The 18,270-nt window shown below is 37.7% G+C and overlaps 2 protein-coding genes across 3 annotated transcripts in view; one reads left to right on the top strand and one right to left on the bottom strand.

The window, feature by feature from the left end:
• The window catches only part of Lsamp (limbic system-associated membrane protein), a 2,169,253-nt gene that overhangs the window by 376,057 nt on the left and 1,774,926 nt on the right, over positions 1 to 18,270 (top strand). The window lies entirely within an intron of this gene.
• Positions 1 to 18,270, bottom strand: part of LOC134481073 (uncharacterized) — a 53,391-nt gene that overhangs the window by 20,593 nt on the left and 14,528 nt on the right. The window contains exon 3 of the mRNA XM_087577347.1: positions 13,323 to 13,451. Coding sequence (XP_087433473.1) covers positions 13,323 to 13,451 — 129 coding nt within the window. The remainder of the gene's footprint in view (positions 1 to 13,322; positions 13,452 to 18,270) is intronic.

Raw genomic sequence — 18,270 nt, 5'->3', positions numbered from 1 at the left:
TTAATGTATAAATTTTAAAACTATATAATGAGCACTTAGAGTGTGTGCGTTAATTTGGAGACATACAATGGTGTGGGTAGACACCGACTTTGTTACATGGGGCTGCTGTTCTATTTCCTAATGCAACAGAATCACTAAGAGTGACTTTTTAACGAATGCTAGTTTCAGAGTCATTAATGTGGTTCCCTAAAACTTTATGTCTCTAGGTAAGTAGAAGACATGTGCACCTCTACCTAGAAACTCGATTCTCCAGAAGGACATGAGCTACACAGACAGAAACATGGAAATTCAAGTGCGGTTATAACAGCATAACCTCCATCTTGAGTAGCTGTGATAGAACAGAAGAAATTTCAACTGCACCCCCCCCAAGATTCTCATAAATTCTGAACACTACTGTACCCACTTTGGACATGTGAAGGTCTGAATGTATAACTGTTCTGGAAGACATTGAATTATGAGGCTGCCCACTTATCAAAATCTGAAAAAGGATTTGTCCTAATTGTCCATTATCAACTTATGAAAGGGCCAGATGGGAAATTTGGGTCAGAGAAAACTTATCTAAGAAAAACCTGAAGCATCAGGGCTGTGTTCTTGTGTATGGTCAAATCTATTTTTAAACACACTTACCTACATGTCTCTCCAATGAATACTCCACCCCGTTACAATTTTCTATACAATTCTATTTCCAGCGTTAAATAGGATGCAATATCACCCCAGACAAGTAATAAACATTTTGTAGCAAAGACAGAACTAAGTCAAAGTCCAGCCTCCCTCTCAGAGAACACTTACTCTATGGTTTAGGTTCACCTGCATTACATGGCTAAGAACTGGTTGGAGTAACATAACCCTGCCTGCCCAGTACTCAGCACTCAGCACTCAGCACTTTGCTTTCTTCTAGCATTCCCTGACCTTCTGCCACATCTGCCCTCTGCCTTATTAATGACTTCTCCTGGATTCAGACCAATCAAATGAATTCTTATTTGCAAATGTTAAAGATGCAAATATTTGGTAATCTTTCGTATCCTGTCAAAATATTTTCTTGTATGTTGTACTTGATTTTTAAGAGACTATTTTTGTAGCAGTTGTATGTTCACAACAAATTGCAATCGACCTCCCGCTTGCACACATGCATCGCCTCTGCTATCTGACAGCATAATTCCCTTAACTGGTATCTGCATTATGATTGGTTATCCTAAATTGACATGTCATTACCATCCAAAGCTCATGCTATACATGAATATTTTCTTGGTGCTAGATAGTATGAGTTTAGACAAATGAACAATAAATGCAGAATAGCCACAACCATAGTAGAAGATTATATAGTATATTTTCAGTGCTCTGAATGTATTTGCATTCTGTCTATCCATGTTTTCCTGCTTTTCAGGAGGCTTTAAAAGCAAATGCTACTTTTACCATCTCTTCTTTTGACTTTTTTTCTGAAAATCAAAAGGTTGACATATGCCCTGTGTCTTCCTTTCTAATTTCAGAACAGCTTTCTTCTGTGTGTTAGTACATACATATTTAAGTGCATCTATGCCTTTTTCTGACTATTTTTATAGTGGTGAAAAATATTTAGTGTCTCTGTGTCTCCACTCCCTCCTTTACATACAGGAAAGAGTAGGAGGGTTTCATTGCTTCCAAGCTTGGGAAATTAATAAAGAAACCTATTAATGTTTACAGACAGGATTTCAGGAGGACCTAATCTTATAACTAATTTGGGCAAACAATGAGGAAGAGTTATTGGGGGATTGTGAAATGGGAAGATCATGTGTAGTTCATTAAGAAACTGCCAACTGACCTCTAACGAGCCCTTGAAGTGTTGCCTTTTTACGAGCATTGAGAGAGAATTCTCATTGTCGCTCAGTCCTTTTTGTTGCTGGTAATGGCCTTGCTTTTGACAGTCACAATATAGAGTGCTGTGTAAATATTTTGATTTTATTTATCCAAGGAATAATACATAGTATTTGCTATCCCCGGAGGAGTGACAGAATTTTCTCATTTTTTTTCTGCTAAGATCTGTGTTTTCTTACCTAGTCTTTTGTGTTCTTTTCATTTTGGGGAAGTTAGGGAAACATTTTATGGCACGGTCTTCTGCAAATCTTCACTTCTAGTCTCTGGTTGCTCTTCTCACTCCCTTGATAGTGCTTGATTTTATTTTGTTGTTTGTTTCTTACTTGAAACTGTCAGGTGTCATCATGCTCTTGTTTTTGGCTCTTGGCACAGAGCATGGCCCTTAAACACCCACTGCTAGTCATCTTGGAAGACTTTTAGTGAATAACTCTGTAACTGTTTTGTGTGATTCAAATCTCTTTTACCTCTTACCATTCACATGATGACCAGGAGAGAAAACACTTTAGAACATATAAAAGTCTATGATTTGTCTAGTACTGTGGTGTGTACTTGCCCGAGGAACTTGAAGAGCCCTTCCATCCATCGTGACTAGTTATAAAACTGTTATTTGGCAGGAAATGCCATGGTTACTTCTTGTGGCAACCCTAAGTGGCAAGGTATTCATTTATTCAAAAATAAGATAGAGAATAAAGTTACCTAGTTTCTATTAGAGTTAGCAATGCTTTCATAAGCCATTTTCTATGGATAATTTATTTTACCCCTAATTCTACTCTTATGTATGGCATGGTCATGAGTAACAGCTGCAGAATAAAGGCCATCCTCTTGTATTTCAGTGACACTTAACAGACTTCTGACTTGCAGAACACTCTTCCCTGCTTCTTTTCCACTGACAGGAATGAATGCCAGCCAAAAGCTGAAAACCGAAATAGCAAAATAAAAATATGTTTAAGTGGAAGGATTTTAAAACCGGGCACATGAATGAGAAATGAAAAATGAGTGCCATTCAGATAGGCTCTTACCAAAACCTTCTAAATACCTGGCAGCTCTTTCATTAGAAGGAAGGACTCACATTTCCCTTAACTTTGCTTAGAATCAAGACAGAACAACCTCTTGACCCTGAAGGCCTTTACGAATTAGTCCTGGCCTGAGCAGAGCCCTTATATGAGCAGGAATTGGAAAGGGCACAGGCAGTGCCTCGCTTTGTGGCGGGACCACCAATGAGCTGCCAACATGCTGTTGAACTGAAACAGACGAGCCAGGCTCCACATATGACAATCATTCCAGCCCTGGCAGTTAAGGGAGCCTGTGAAAAAGAGACGCATTGAAGAGTCCCCTGCTTTGTAATCTCCAAGATGCAGGTTGTTTGCCTAAGGATTAGAGCAGCGGAACACTAATCTCTGATTGCTGTCTCAGGAGCTCCAGTGCCACCAACCTCACTGGAACTCAATTCTCCTGTAAACTGAGAGCATATGAATTGATGATTGACAGGCCTGCTTCTGCTTTGTTCCTTCCATTCCCACTATATTTCTTGGTTTGTGTGTTAAAATAAAAACACAGCGATTTGTATTTAAGTTTGCATGGCACACTTTGTTGTTTCCTACATCCTTTCTGCCTGATTGCAGTGCACTGAGTCTAATGACAGCTGTCCCTGACACTGTCCCTGACACTGTCCCTGACACTGTCCCTGACACCGCTCAGCCTTCTTCCGCTTTAACCCAGTTACCCTGCTCAGCTACCTTTCACCAATGCCAGTCTCAGAACCAAGTTATTTTCTTTACCTTTAAGAACATAGGTTTTAATAGCTCATCGATTACCAATATCCCTTTTAGCAGTAATATCTACTGTACTCTCATTGGGAGATATCCTTTTTCCAACAGAGTTATTGATAGTCCCGTTCATGATGATCGTTTGGATATTTGCTTTGCATGAGTCTGAGTTCTCTAAGACAGAATAATTTTCATGTACTCTGCAGAGCATGATGACAAGACCCTGGAAGCTCTATGTGTTTACTTTCTCCAATTTCCCCTTATAGCGTCATCTCTATCATCTTTTTAGTTGATAAAAACCATCCCTGCATTTGCCAGTGCTCCCTCATCTCCCAGGATCTGAAGCCTCGCCCGGTGACAAGTTCTCTCAAGCCATAATGCATGCGTTCTCTAAATGTCTGTATGTGGCAGGACTTACTAGAATTTAAATGGACCGACTGATTTTTCCTTTAGTTCTACAACCTGATGCATTTTAATCTATAGGCATAACTGCATGGGCTAATTTGCATGGCCAATACACAGGTGCACAGCTATGCATATTTATTTTAAGTAATTTAGGATGTTAATTTTATAGATATGATAATGCAATTTTAAGTTTAGAAAAATCATGGTACTGATGTCTGGCAGGGTTGGGCGTCTGTAAAATTCAGCAGTGCACCTATATCATATTTCTACAGCTAAAAGTAACTTCTCACTTATTCAAAATGCGTAATTAATATTAATATTAAACTTGTTATTTCAAACATACACTTCGTATCTGGGTTTTCAAATTATATTTCTCTTCTTAACAGAAGGTGGTATTTTCTGCAAGGACAAAGAGTGAACATGCCCATAACTTTCTTTTTAATATATGACTATACTGTGGGGAGCAAAAGACAAAACAGAAGCTTCTTCAAGGCAGGAAAGGGAGCTTGGTAGCTTAAAGCAGTTGTAGCTTCTCCAGAGGACCCAAGTTCGGTTCCCAGCTCCAACATGGAGATCCACTATACCTATTAACTTCTATTGCCGAGGATCAGCATCCTCTTCTAGCTATGCAGAGAGAACACTCATGAAAATTATAACAGTAACTATTCTTTAAAAGTAGAGTTTCTACAGGTGAAGCAAAATGCGAGTTCAAAATCATGTCTCTTTAATGTCAGCTCAACCCTCTTCTGTTTGCATTTTAATAGCATCTAAAGGACCTCAGGGTAGTCTCATGGTTCTTTCAAACCCTGTGTGAAACAGAGAATTAGGTAGCATTTGTTACTAGAAGAACATGAGTCAAGTCCAAGTATCATTTGGATTTCATTTAAGTTCCTTAATTTGAATAAGTATTATTATCTCTCTACTAATTGCAGTACCATCAAATAAAGGGTGACTCTGATATATTGTTAAAGTAGGTTTTAGAGAGATGTTTTGGGGTACAGTAAAGCACACAAATATAATGCACTAACATGCATTATGTGCACATCCTGCAGCTTAAAAATGAGGCTTGGTGAAGACCAGCTTTCCAAATTTCATCTGAAGGATATTATATCTCACTTATGATTCCCACTGTTGCTTTTATACAATCATAAAGACTTAATGATATTGCATCAAGACACATTAGTATTTCCGTTGAGCTAGGGTGATACTAAACCTACCTGAACCTTAACTTCTCATATGATCTTAATAACAGGTCATATTTCAAAGCAACTAGAGAGCCTATGTTAGGGGTACAAATGACCAAGTCAAAGCTATAACTTGACTATACAATGCAGTATGAAGAGATGAAGAGGAATATCTCTGGGACGGCTTCCTATCTCAAGAACATTTGGATTAAAAATAACACTATCCTATGTTGTCCTCAGAACTACTGAGAACCTAAGGCATCTTTGTTTTGGTGGAAGCATGATCACCCATATCAGGGTGTTACACAGTGTAGATAGCATAAAAATCATGGGAGCATGTTATATATGAACAGGAGCATCAACACGGTGAAAAACATTCCAGCCCAAACTTGTTTTCCTCTTTAAAACTGGGCATATTAAAAATTTATTTTCACCAAGCTGTGGAGAAGGCATGCATTATTGATAACATCATGCTTTATAGAGTTTCAGAATTTCTAGCGCTTCCAGGTCTATCATCTGCCCTGCAATGTAGTAAAAAGAACATTCCATAGAGCCTCTTCTAAGGTTCTCTGGGTACAATAATGTGAGAGAGTCCAACCATCTTCATTTCTTTCTTGTCATTTGCCCTTCTATTTTGCTTTGACCACATTCCCTATCCATAGAAGTCATGGGAAAGAAAGTATGCTGTCTTGAAACAATATTTCCTGAGATTTCTTTTAATGAAAGGAGGGATCATGAGAAAGAATCATAGAGCAGACACAAGTTCTCCAACTGGCTGAGCAGAATGATGAAACGAAGAATGGGAGGTGGTTCTCTGACTGAGGGCCACAGAGCTCCTAATGCAAACTCCATGTCTTGTGACCTCTGATGTGTTTTGTAGACTGTATTAGAAAAATGCACAGCTAGTTTTACTAGCTTTGGAGATTACTGAATATGAACTAAAATGTCATGATATTGAACCTTAAGTGAGTTCCTCATATCATTATCAAACAACCCAGATGTCTTCTATCAATCACACAGAGTAAGATAATCTGACCTTACACTGTTTTTTATGATTGTGTAATGTAGGCCAGCGATATTATTTTGCATACAGATCTTGTACAAAATCATCTTTTGATATCATATTTTCCACCAGTCTTTTTGATTCTCATGTAGTCTTGTCTAGCCATCTGGATCTGGAATACTAGGGAAGAGTGTAAGCTTACCTTTGCAGCTCTCCAGTTTTTCCTCTCCAGCTCAGAGGCATGGGAGAGCATGTGTAGTCACTGGTACAGAGAAATCTGTAATTTTTATTGTATTTTTATCTGCAAATATATATTTATTTCCATATCCATCTGTGTATGAAGATCACCAGTTGCCAGCTGAATCTGTGGAGGCTGTGAATATCACCTCAATTCTGGCCTCCTTTTGTTTGAGCTCCAAATACCCTTGCTCTCTTCTGGGAACCAGAAATGCTGAAGTAATATTTAAGGTACCCACTATCAAAAATAGGTTAACGTGCCTTGCCATATATCGAAATTACTGTAATGTTGCTATGATAATGCACCATGAACAGGGAAATTTATAAAAGAAAATTCATTGGGGCCTTAAGGTTTGAGGATTAAAGTCTATAACCATCATGGTAAGAAGCACAAGCAGCAGGTAGGCTGACATGTTATGGGAACAGTAGCTGAGAGCTCCCATCTTGAGATACAAGCACACGGGCAGAGGAAGCTCACTAGTAAGATCAAAGCCTGCTCTACAAGGAAGCATGTCTCCACACATCCGAATCTTCTCAAATACTTTCACCTACAGGGACCAATTATTCAGACATATGAATCCATGGGGGATGGGCATTCACGATCACACTTTCCTTTGGTTTCCACCCTCTCATTAAATTTCAAATCCTAATGTTGCCCAACTACAAAGATTATAGCTATAAGTCTAATATTGGATTTCTTTTTCCCTAGTGTTCAAGGCAATGATAGTTTACACCTTAATTTTGTATAGTTTGGCTAACCGGAAGCAGGGATAAAGCTTAGGTCTGGTCAGAAAAAGATGAATTATATTACCAACTGTAGAGGGCCGCAACAACATTCGCCACCACTAGATGGCGCTGGCTTCCACTGCACCCCACGTAGAAGGCCAGGATAGCCTCTGCCATTAAAAGATGGCACCAGCCTTCGCCCCGCCAGCCGGCTCCCTTTCAGGAAGTTAACTGTGCGCATGTGCAAGAGTGCCTTCGTGCCAGGTCTTTGCCCACTCCGGGGCGTGCCTTATGAGATCATGGGTAAACAACCAATCAGGTGTGGATGCGCCGCACTAGAGTGTTTATAAGCGCGCCATGTTGGCGCGGCGGGCCCTTCCTCTTCTAAGATTAATAAAGTTGGTCACAGTAAGGATTTCTATGTACCCGCGGGTTTCCTGCCGGCGGGAAGTCTCGCGCGGGACAACCAACAGTTTTCTACTTTTAATATTCATTTTCTTGGTGAGGCACATCATCTCAACCCAAAATAAACAGTGTTTTTTTTCTGAAAAATATAATATGCAGTTGATGAATGGGAAGGCATCATGGGCTTACTATTAGTCCTGACTTAGCTATTCTTTCTGAGTTTACTAGAATTCACTCTTGTCCTTCTCATGACTGCGTCCTTGCAGATAATTTAATTTACAAGGAATCCAAGATCAGCTTTTTGGTGAATAAACAAATTAATTACTCTAATATAATTTTTCAATCATAAATCTTATTCCCACTACATTTTTAGAAAAAAATCAATTTTATTTTGACTTGAGTAACACCTTCATTTTTAAACTTTAAAGTGCTACAGCTTACATATAGAGTCCCATAGGAGCTTCAGAACATTGGAGAATAGGACCTACTTTCTCCTTGCTGAAGGACCGCCACCTATTCAAGCTGTCTTTTCATCATTTCTTCCTTCTTTATTTCTTTTTTCTTCCTTCCTTCTTTCTTTCTTCTTTCAACTTTTTATCTTTGTTATTCTGTTCAGTTCAGCTAGTATAACAGTGGCAACTAACACTAAAATGTTGCTCCATAAAAAGAACTTTTAATATTTTTAAGACTTTAATAAGTTTCCATATCATAATAGAGATATGGAGAACTACCTGAATGTGGAACAGTTAGCTGCCCCTTTTTTCTTCCTCAATTGAAATGTGTTTCCAGAGGCAAAGAGCAACTACACCAATTTTCAAGTGGATTGTGAGTTTTAAGAGACATTAATATTTATGCTCCTTTAGCAAGAGATGTTTCTAAAGGGATGAATTAATTTTGTGTTATCCCAATGTCTACAAAAGGATCACTTGAATAATAATTTTAAAAGTTATTTGTCCAGGGAAATTATTTTAGCAAATTTTCCCATAAATGCCAAAATTGCCTCTACTTGGGATTTCTGATCCAATCTGGGTATTGAGTCTGACTCATCAGTAGATTTCATGAAAGGTCAAGGGACCTAGACTTTTGGTGTCAGTCACAGGCAGGTACAATAGATGACATAAAGGCAAAAACTCTGATCTGATCAGTTAGTCTTCAACAAGAAAATATGAGAGAGTCTGTAGATGCCCAGTCTAAGAAACTCCCTGGAGAGAATCCTCTTAACTGCTGTGTGTCTCAGCACCCAATAGCAGCTTGATTCAGCTAATGTACCTATTTATAAACTAATTGTTAATGAATAAACTCTGAGTACTGGTGAGATGAAATCAAGGCATTTTCTTCATCTTCCAACTACATACAATAAAATGCCAAGATATATGACATATAATAGATGATAGATGATAGATGATGTGTTATGCGTGATGAGTGATAGGATATAAAACTAGAAGGGTGACTGATTAGGTTCCTGAAAGAATGATGTGAAAGTTTGATGATTGCTATTGGAATTGAAGAAATTAAAAACCTCAAACTGCCAAAAGTTGCAAACAAAAAATGAAAAATAAAACAATTTACTCCTATATACAAGAGCAATGAATTAGGAAAAGACATCCTTAACGACAAAAAGTCAATAAGTACTTGGCTATGGCCACTATCATAGAAAAAAATATGAGTCCACCACAACTGCACTAGCAATGGCTGAACTAGGAAATCTTAACTCTTCTGGTCATCACAATGAATGTTTACATACAGAATTTCAGTAAGTCCTATTCTTCAACTTATTTGAAGTATCAGTGAAGAAAGGGTAGATCTTCACGATATCTACACCTGCATTAGTAATAAAATTCTCTTTCTCCATCCTAATCTGGATTAGAGCCAGAGGAATGCCGTTCAGAGATGTTTATATAGTATCCATCATTTCAAAAAATAAGCAAAAGCATATGTTTCAATCACTTTTCATTTTAGTTCAATTAAAAAGTAATCAATAGACACCAACAGTGAGATGACATAGACCATATATTTTCTCACAAACGTTTTAATAAAGTCACCATTAAAATGGTTCAATGAACAATTACAAGTTCTCTGGAAACAGAGTCTCTGCCAAGAAAATGAGGCTCTTAAGAGAGAAGGGTCATGAAGGTGTCAATAAGCTAGAAGTCAATAAAAGGGAAACAAAAATCACAAACAGAATGCACTAGCAATAAAAAAGCATAAACCCCACTGAATAGGTTCAATATCAGAAGGACCAATCAAATGGCTTCTTACATAGAACAACAGAAAGTATCCATTTGGAATATGAAAAAAAAATTGAAAAAGAGTTGGAGCCATGATGCTAGTTAAGAACTGAGGCAGGGCTGAAAAAAAATTACTCAAAGATGTTATGGCCAAACTTAGAAAAATGAATGAAGTTAAAACATGTAAAAAAATAGTTGATTTGAGCCCTATATAGCTACAACAGCTACATCCAACAAATGTGTTAGGTATGGTGTACTTAAAACTTAGAAAACTGAAAACACAGCAAAATATATTGAAAGCAAGACAGCTACAAAATGGCAACCTTTACATTGGTGAAAAAGTTTAATGGTAATAGAATTTTCAATAGAGCCCATGAAGACTAATAAGAAGTAGCATGTGAAAATAAAAGGCAAAAGAAAAATCAGGTCAGAGACCAATATTCATTAAAGATATTCTTTAGTAAGGACAAAGGGCATGGAGCAGTGACTTTAACATCAGGACTCAGAAGGCAGAGGCAGGAGAACCTGTCTGAGTTCAAGGCTAACCTAGTCTACATAGTGACTCTGTTTCCAAAAGACAAAAAAAAAAAAAAAAAAAGGAATGAAATAAAATTCAGAAATTTTCAGTGAAGTACTAATGAGAACTTGTAGTAGGAGGACCAATCCTAAAATAATGGCAAATTTATTAAAATATTGATTGCAAATTTTCTCTACATTTTATTTTTCAAAATTATACTTGACAGTTGACATACATATAACACATTCTAACACTGCTCTAAGTTTGAGTAAATGTATTTTAAATGTCTATGTTATAAACTAGAGTAAAGAAACATAAAGTTAGAGTTTCTATGCTTTATTGATGTCAATAAGCTTAGATGTGATGTGTTCAGTATGTACTACATATGCCTTGAATTACAAAGATACACAAAAAGTTAACTTTATGATACTCCAGGCAATGGAAGTTTTAAAATAACTGGTGCAATCCAGAGAACAGTAATTAAAAAGGAAAATAAATAGACAAAGGGACAGAGAAGACAAAAAGCCAATAAATATACCATAGTTAATTTCTAATGTATGAAATGATTGCTTTAGAGGTAAGTGACAAAACTATTCTAAGTTTAAAAAAAACTAAAAGAATTAAAATCATAAATTATCTATAACTTATCTAAAATAAATAAATACATTTCATGTACAATAATACAAGTAAGTTGGAAGAAAGGGGTGGAAAATGATGTGATATACAAATATAAAATGAGAGAGTAAAATGTCTATATTAACACCAAATAAAAGATATTTCAGGGTCAATAAATTACCAGAAACAAAGCCAAAAAAAAAATCAACAGTTAGAAAAAGCAATCCTCAGTAGGTTTTATATGCACCATATAACACCCTCACCTAAATAAGATAGAAGTGAAAGGAGAAACAGACAGACACACAACTGTGGGTGGTTATTGAAATGCCTTCCTTATGCAGTGATAAAATTCATGGAGGCAAAGTATCAGTGATATCAGGCAAAAATCCTCAATCCTAATGAATAGGACACCCAACACAGTACCATAAAAATGCACAGTTTTAATTGTCCATGGGATACATACCAAGACAGACCACATCCTGTGTCACAAAACACATTTATATGAATAAAATTATGCAAAATGTATATCTTTGGCTCAGTGGACTAGAATTTGAATGCAATATAACTGAAGATAAATAAAAAGTCAGAACTCTTATAGCTAAGCAACACACTTCTTTTTTTTTTTTTTTTTTTTTTCGGAGCTGGGGACCGAACCCAGGGCAACACACTTCTAAACGGTCTATAAATCAAAGAAGATGCCCCAACGGAAAATTTAAAAAATATATTAAGTTGAAGGAAGATGAAGATGCAGTATATGACTGGCTAACACAGTGCTTTGTGCAAAGTGTGACATTCCAAATGACTTTGCTGTAAGGTGTGGGGAAATATCTGAAAAATCTGACTACCCAGAACACTAGAAAACTGAAATAAACAGAAAAAAAAAAGAAAGAAAGAAATGCAACATGAAAACCCACTAAAATGGATCAGGCGTCAGGGAGAGGGCTTTTCCAGGTAAAGTCCTTTCCATGCAGCCATAATGGTCTTTGTTGAAGTCAACAGTCTTACCCAAAGATGAAAGGACAATGTTAACAACCAGCAAAGTTGATAGAAGATGATCGATGATAGGTAGAAAGATGATAGATAGATAGATAGATAGATAGATAGATAGATAGATAGACAGACAGATGCTAGAGAAAAATGTTTTGTACACTTGAAAAGAAACAAAGGGTACCACTGAACATGTTCTAGATAGGGAAAGGATGCTAAGCAGATATAAGAAAGGACTACGCCAGCAAATTTCTTATCTTAAATGATAGTACCAATTTCTCAAAATGACAAAATGCAACTCGCACATCAAGAAACTGAAATGGTGGTTCTCATAGACCTAGTAAAAGAATTTGTAATTTTAAAAATTCTCCAAAGCAATCTTTAAGGCAGAATGTTTCTTTAGACAATTCTTTGACATGTATAAAAACTTAACACAAACTCTGCAAAAGGTCTTCCAAAAAGCAAACAAAACAGAGAGCAAGTTACTTTCTATCAACTCTATGAAATGTATTAGCTATAGAAATAATGTATATAAATTAATTTACATAAAATATATGTAGATGTATATTTAAACATATATTCACATTAAACCTATATATCAAAACACCATGACCAAATGCTGTTTATGCAATTTGATATTATGCTGGTTTTATGTTTGATAACAAACCAGTGTAATCTGCCTTTGATTGCAAGCTAATTCATGAAAGTTTACGAGATTATATTTATTAATATAGAGAAATCATTTGACAGATCTCAACAATTGTTTGTTATAGCATCTCTTGGATAATCAGAAACAGTAGTGAATTTCCTCACCTTTAAGAACATCTGCACATGCTACAAATAACATTTGTAATATTGACAAACAGAATAATTTCTCCTAATTCTGTAAGTCTGGCATATATCCTAAGGGATATAGCTACATTACAGTTTTAGGATTCATGGCTCAAGGAACATCATGGGCTTGTGGGGAGGGGGTGTGAGAGCCGGCATACAAGGAAGTTTGTTATGAAATAGTCCTATCTAGAAACGGTTGCATACACAAAACAGGAGCAATGTCAACCATTGGACTTGTTAATATTGAAGAAGGTAAACCTTAAGGGGTCTCACCCTTAGACGAAGAACTATCAGAAAGTAAGGAATCTTAAGAATATAGAATTATCCTCCGCAAAGTATGAGCCTCCATATTTGTTGTCCAAAGGAGTGTCCAGAGGTGTGTTGTCTAGACGAGTGTCAAACTTGAAGTTATATATACACAAACGACAAAAGCATATTCAGTCATCTGTAGTTTGTAGTATGAGTGCGTGTGTGTGTGTGTGTGTGTGTGTGTGTGTGTGTGTGTGTGTGTGTAGCAATAATAATGTAGGAATAAGATGTAATCAATGTTGTGGGACAACGGACCATGCCAGGACACTTGGTAAGGTAGAGTTGGTCCGCAGGTACCCACTCGGAACAGTAGGCACCGCCCTGATCCTTATTAGATTTCCGGCCTTGAACACATTCCACAGTTCCCACATAAGGAAACGTGACCTGTGGCTACACAGCCCAGGACAGAGTTCTCCATGCTAATTCAAATAGAGTTTGAATGGAATAACTGAAGAAAACATAAAAAGTCAGAACTCATAAAATTAGAGGCACTGAGGGTTAAGCCAATAATCTTTGCTTCCCGGACATTCCTCCCTGCAAAAAGTATTTCATCTGTGCTCCATCCTGAGAAGTTGACATGCATCTACTTTCCATAATCGGTACGGATAAACATGGACTGTCTCTTCCATTGAATTGCCATGGGGAGCATGGAGAAGGTCTTTCCCTCCAGAGCACAGCCTAAGTTTACCTCAGAAGGCTTCTCTGAGCTTGCAACCACTGCTACCATCATAGGTGAGCTAAGCTGGAGCTCCCATTTTCCTAGCACTGGATTCATTGTTGTCCTCAGCCCATGTGCTTGCAATGGTCCTGGCCTTGTCACAGGCCCGTTGACACCATTCTACATTCCTAACTCATCTGTGCGACACCTCATTGGCATCTGGACACCCAGGGTGTCAGGGATCCCCAACTGTTGCCTCTCCCTTCTTATACTGTGTTTTCATACCCCCTGAGCAGTGTTTAGCCACTTCCCTAAAGCCCAACACCCAACTCAACGGCAGTGTAACCTGGAGATAGAGTTAAACACTCCCTGCTTTTTGCCTCACTAGAAGTGTATCCCACAGCCCAGTGGCTAACCTTCCCCCCACACACAACACATACAATATGACAGTATGGGAGTGGTTCAAGGGAGAATAGCTGAAAATGGACTGGAGGTAGAAAAAGGAAGGGAAGAGTGGCGTGACTCCATATCAAATAAAACATGTTAGAAATGATTACTTTTTAAAAATTAAAGCATCAAGTTATTTATCAGGGCAGATAATTGAATCAAAGTAGCTAAAACCGAAAATTCAGGAAAAGTCAATTCATCTATGTGACTCAAAGTATTGAAATGGATAGAAAACTACAGGACCACACACTGGTGATACTGAAGTGCTTACAGAGAATAAATTCTCCTGACATCTGAGTTATCACTAGGAGAGAACCATTTCACTAGGAAAAAAATGCTTTCTAGGAAAGGCAAACATGATGTTTCCAAGGACCTTTGCTTAAGGAGGTCTTAATCAAATCAGTTCCCACATAAAACCAAAAGAAGCGAATTCAAGCTAATAACCTATTTCCCAAATCAGTGAAAGGTAAATAGAGTCCACAAAGGGCTCAATGCAGGCACTCCATCATCTTCATCATGTCCCTAGTCAAATGCCTCTCTCTAAGGTGGCAGTACATCTTAACCCACTTCTGAAACCAAACATGTCTACCTTGGTAATGCTCAGAGAGCACCTGTCCATAACAATGTTAGGATTTAGGAAATGGTACAGGAATAGCAAAGTTTGGACATACTCCCAGAGTGGGTAAGAGTCCATTTTAAAAAGCAATACTCTGAAGCACTGCATATGATCCTTGAAAGTATAACCCTTGACTACAGGAGCAATAATAAGGGTTGCACCAGTCGAGGCTGAACAAGTAGTTGTGGGACAAATGTCTTTGCAGAATTATTTTTTTATGAAGTTTTGGTGACCTGTGTTCAAACCTGTGCTTTTTCCAATGTTTTGTGATGGTTACAGTGAGACAAAAATGCTGGAGACCTCTCTCTTCAGAACTTCCTGCCTCTGTTTATTTTTCTGAGGGCTGACACAATGGTGTCGGAACTCCACTTGATTCTGTCAACACTTCAAGGAGTAATTGGAAATAAACCAATTATTTCCCAGTGTAATTACCAAAATATAAAACTTATGATATATATCTGACATTTACTGATACAGTAGGCAGCAAAAGCTTTTAAGCGAGTTTCAATTGTGCTCAAACTTCCCAATAGGTAGGAGTGAAAATTGCGTATTATATTGAAAACCTGTAGGATTCTAAGCTCTATAATATGAAACTGTGAAAGTGTCTGTGATTCTATAAATGTCTTCAAATATAATCTTAATACCACTACAGATTTTTAATGAATCCATAATTGAAGTTAATGATAAATTCAGTTAGAAATGAGTGACAACAGTTTTTCTTTTCCTTCCCCCCACCCCCAAAGCTCACAGATCTATTCGAAATCCCTTGTGCAGAAATGTTCAGTCAGTTATGAAACTGCCTGAAGGGACTCTTGCTCCATCCAAAGGGTTACCCTCAGAGACAAATTCAGCAGTCACCATTCCTCTTTACATTGTGACTGATAAAGGGTTTATTTTGTCAGATTTTATTGTCATCCAGCTAGAAACTTATTCTTACTGTAATTTCCATCTGTCCCAAGACCATTCCTTCAATCTTTCATGTTACATTTAAAATTAGGGCATATTTTCTAGATTTATACTCAGTGCTCTATATATAATATTATTACTCCCAAGGAACAAAGGAGACCTATTATAATTGGGCACTGACTGGCTATCTAGTTATATCAGGGCATTAAGGTAAATGATGAACAGTTGATTTTATCGTTACTATTGGGAGAAGGTGGAGATTTATTATAGATTTTGTTCTTGTTGATGCTGTTCATACTGCTGCTGTTATTGGTAAGATATAATTTAATACATTTATAGCCAGTAGAAAAATATAGATGCCTAGAGAGTTTGAATATATAGTCATAATACAACAGAAATGGTGGAGAATAGAAGTTCAAATCCCATCTCCTCCTACATTAATATATGGTGGGAGTTTTGCTTCCGATGGGTAAGATAATTGAGGGAAGAATTCTCTTACTTCATTAACTTTAACTTTCTGTATGTACCTACAATTTTTCACTTTAGAATTATAGAATTTTGTAAAAATCTGTGGTTTGTAATTTAGTGCTAGAAATGATGGACTAACAGATTTAATATTCCACTTCTCTACATAATCCTTTACCCCCCAGAGCACAGAAAACATTTATACTAAACATATATTCTTTTAGTATTTGGAGATAGCTAATTTCTCTTTTAATGTGTCAAGCTTTTAAATGATTATCTTTCAAAATAATGTAACTGTACTTGCCACAGATTGCATGAGAATTTTAAAAAATTATATGCTTTTGGCCTACTTGTATTCATTCTAATTTTTTGTATATGAGTGTTTTGCTGAAACACACACACACACACACACACACACACACACACACACACACACTACCTTTGTGCCCAGTGCCCAGAGAATTCTGCTGAGGAAGTAAGGGTGTTAAATACCCAGGAACTGAAGTTCAGATGTTTGGGAAACGCTACAGGGTACTGGAAATTGACTTCCTTGGAAAGAACAATAAGTATTCTTAAACACTATGAAATCTCTCCATCTCCTGTCATAAAAGTCTATGATTATTCTGTATTTACTTATTTTATTATTTTTTTCTCATGTTAGCTTTGAGGTGCCGTCCTCATTTTCACTGGGTGTTTGATTTGGCTGTGACTTTCTGTGTAAAGCAGGTGGATAAAGATCACATCGTGAGGTTGTAGGGGTTTTCCTTTTAAGTTCTCCTTTGGATCTTCATGATAAGATGCACAGATGTTTGTGCCTGGAGATTCTCCAACTCAGTTAAGGAGGGAAGTGCGTTGAATCCTATTCCAGGGGTGTGTCTTAGACTATCGACACAGCATTTTCCAGTGGTGTAAGCGCTCACACTGGAATTGCCTCTCTTCTAGAAAGAATGACTGATGGGAAAAGCCAATCAGGAAGCCAGCACCTTGAGGTGTCATTGCAGCTACAGACAGTTGCAGGTGAATTAGCTCTTTTGTCTCATTGCCAGACCGTGTGTTTCACACTGTCTAAGGGACTTGCTGCTTTGTGGAAACTCAAAGCCCTGGGAAAGCCTCTCCCAGCCAGAGCTGTGGCTGACCTGGGCTCCTTGTTTGCTCTCCTCCTATCTCATTAATGCAGCTGTGAGTACATTTCCAGAACTCTTCACCTGACACTGTGATGAGGGATCAGGTGCCAGGTAGAGTAATCAGTCTGGAGGGCTTTTAGCCTCGCATCCTGCCACTGTTTGACAGCATGTCTCCGTCAAGGAGACTGTCTTCCTTAGATCGATAAATCAATCAGTTCTTTTTACATCTTATGAAGCACTCCTCACGCCCCTTGTCACTCACACTGTACCGCACACAAGTGGAGAAATCAGAGCTGAGATTGGCCCAAACCATCCCCATTCACATTCTATCCTATAATCGCAGATCTTTCCCCCAAATCAATTCCCCGTGCAGTGGTAATGGATCACAGTCCAGTTCTTCATTCCTATAAACCAAAGAGTAAATCTGGGGAAGGTTTTGGAGAATCTGGTGTGTTTAAAACAAAATGGACCACATCTATAATTCAGAGGACACAAATTGCAAGGTTTATGATTAGAACTGATCAAAGCAGACAGTGTAGGCTTTATTTAAATGTAATAGATTTACTGATGCTGCATAAAGGAACTCCAGAACTCTCCAAAGCTCTCAAGATTGTAAAGATGTTGGCCAGGTGCTCCTGCCTGTGAACCAAGCAGTGGCTGGCTACCATGAGCAGGAATGTAGGGTAAAAGGAATGAATGACCAATGGGAAATCACAGCATGTGTTCCACATGTTGTGTGTGTGCTCAAGATAGCTAACCACTGAACTGCACATCATTGGGAATAAAGTATAAACTAAACCCTTAAATAATATCTGGTGTCTTCTCGTTACAGTTGTAGAATCTAAGACCCAACTCCCTTATACAGAGACAGGTTGCTGAGAAGTGCGAGGCCCAAGATCTCTCCCAATAACCACCATGCTAACTTCCATTTGAATGTTTTTCATTTCTCTAAGTAGACATGAATTTCCTTCCACAGCACATGAAGGA

The sequence above is a fragment of the Rattus norvegicus genome, chromosome 11 (genome assembly GCF_021556685.1).
Source record: "Rattus norvegicus strain SHRSP/BbbUtx chromosome 11, alternate assembly SHRSP_T2T, whole genome shotgun sequence".
NCBI lineage: Eukaryota > Metazoa > Chordata > Mammalia > Rodentia > Muridae > Rattus > Rattus norvegicus.
Note: the sequence above shows the minus strand (reverse complement) of the source record. Positions and strands in the feature narration are given on the sequence as shown.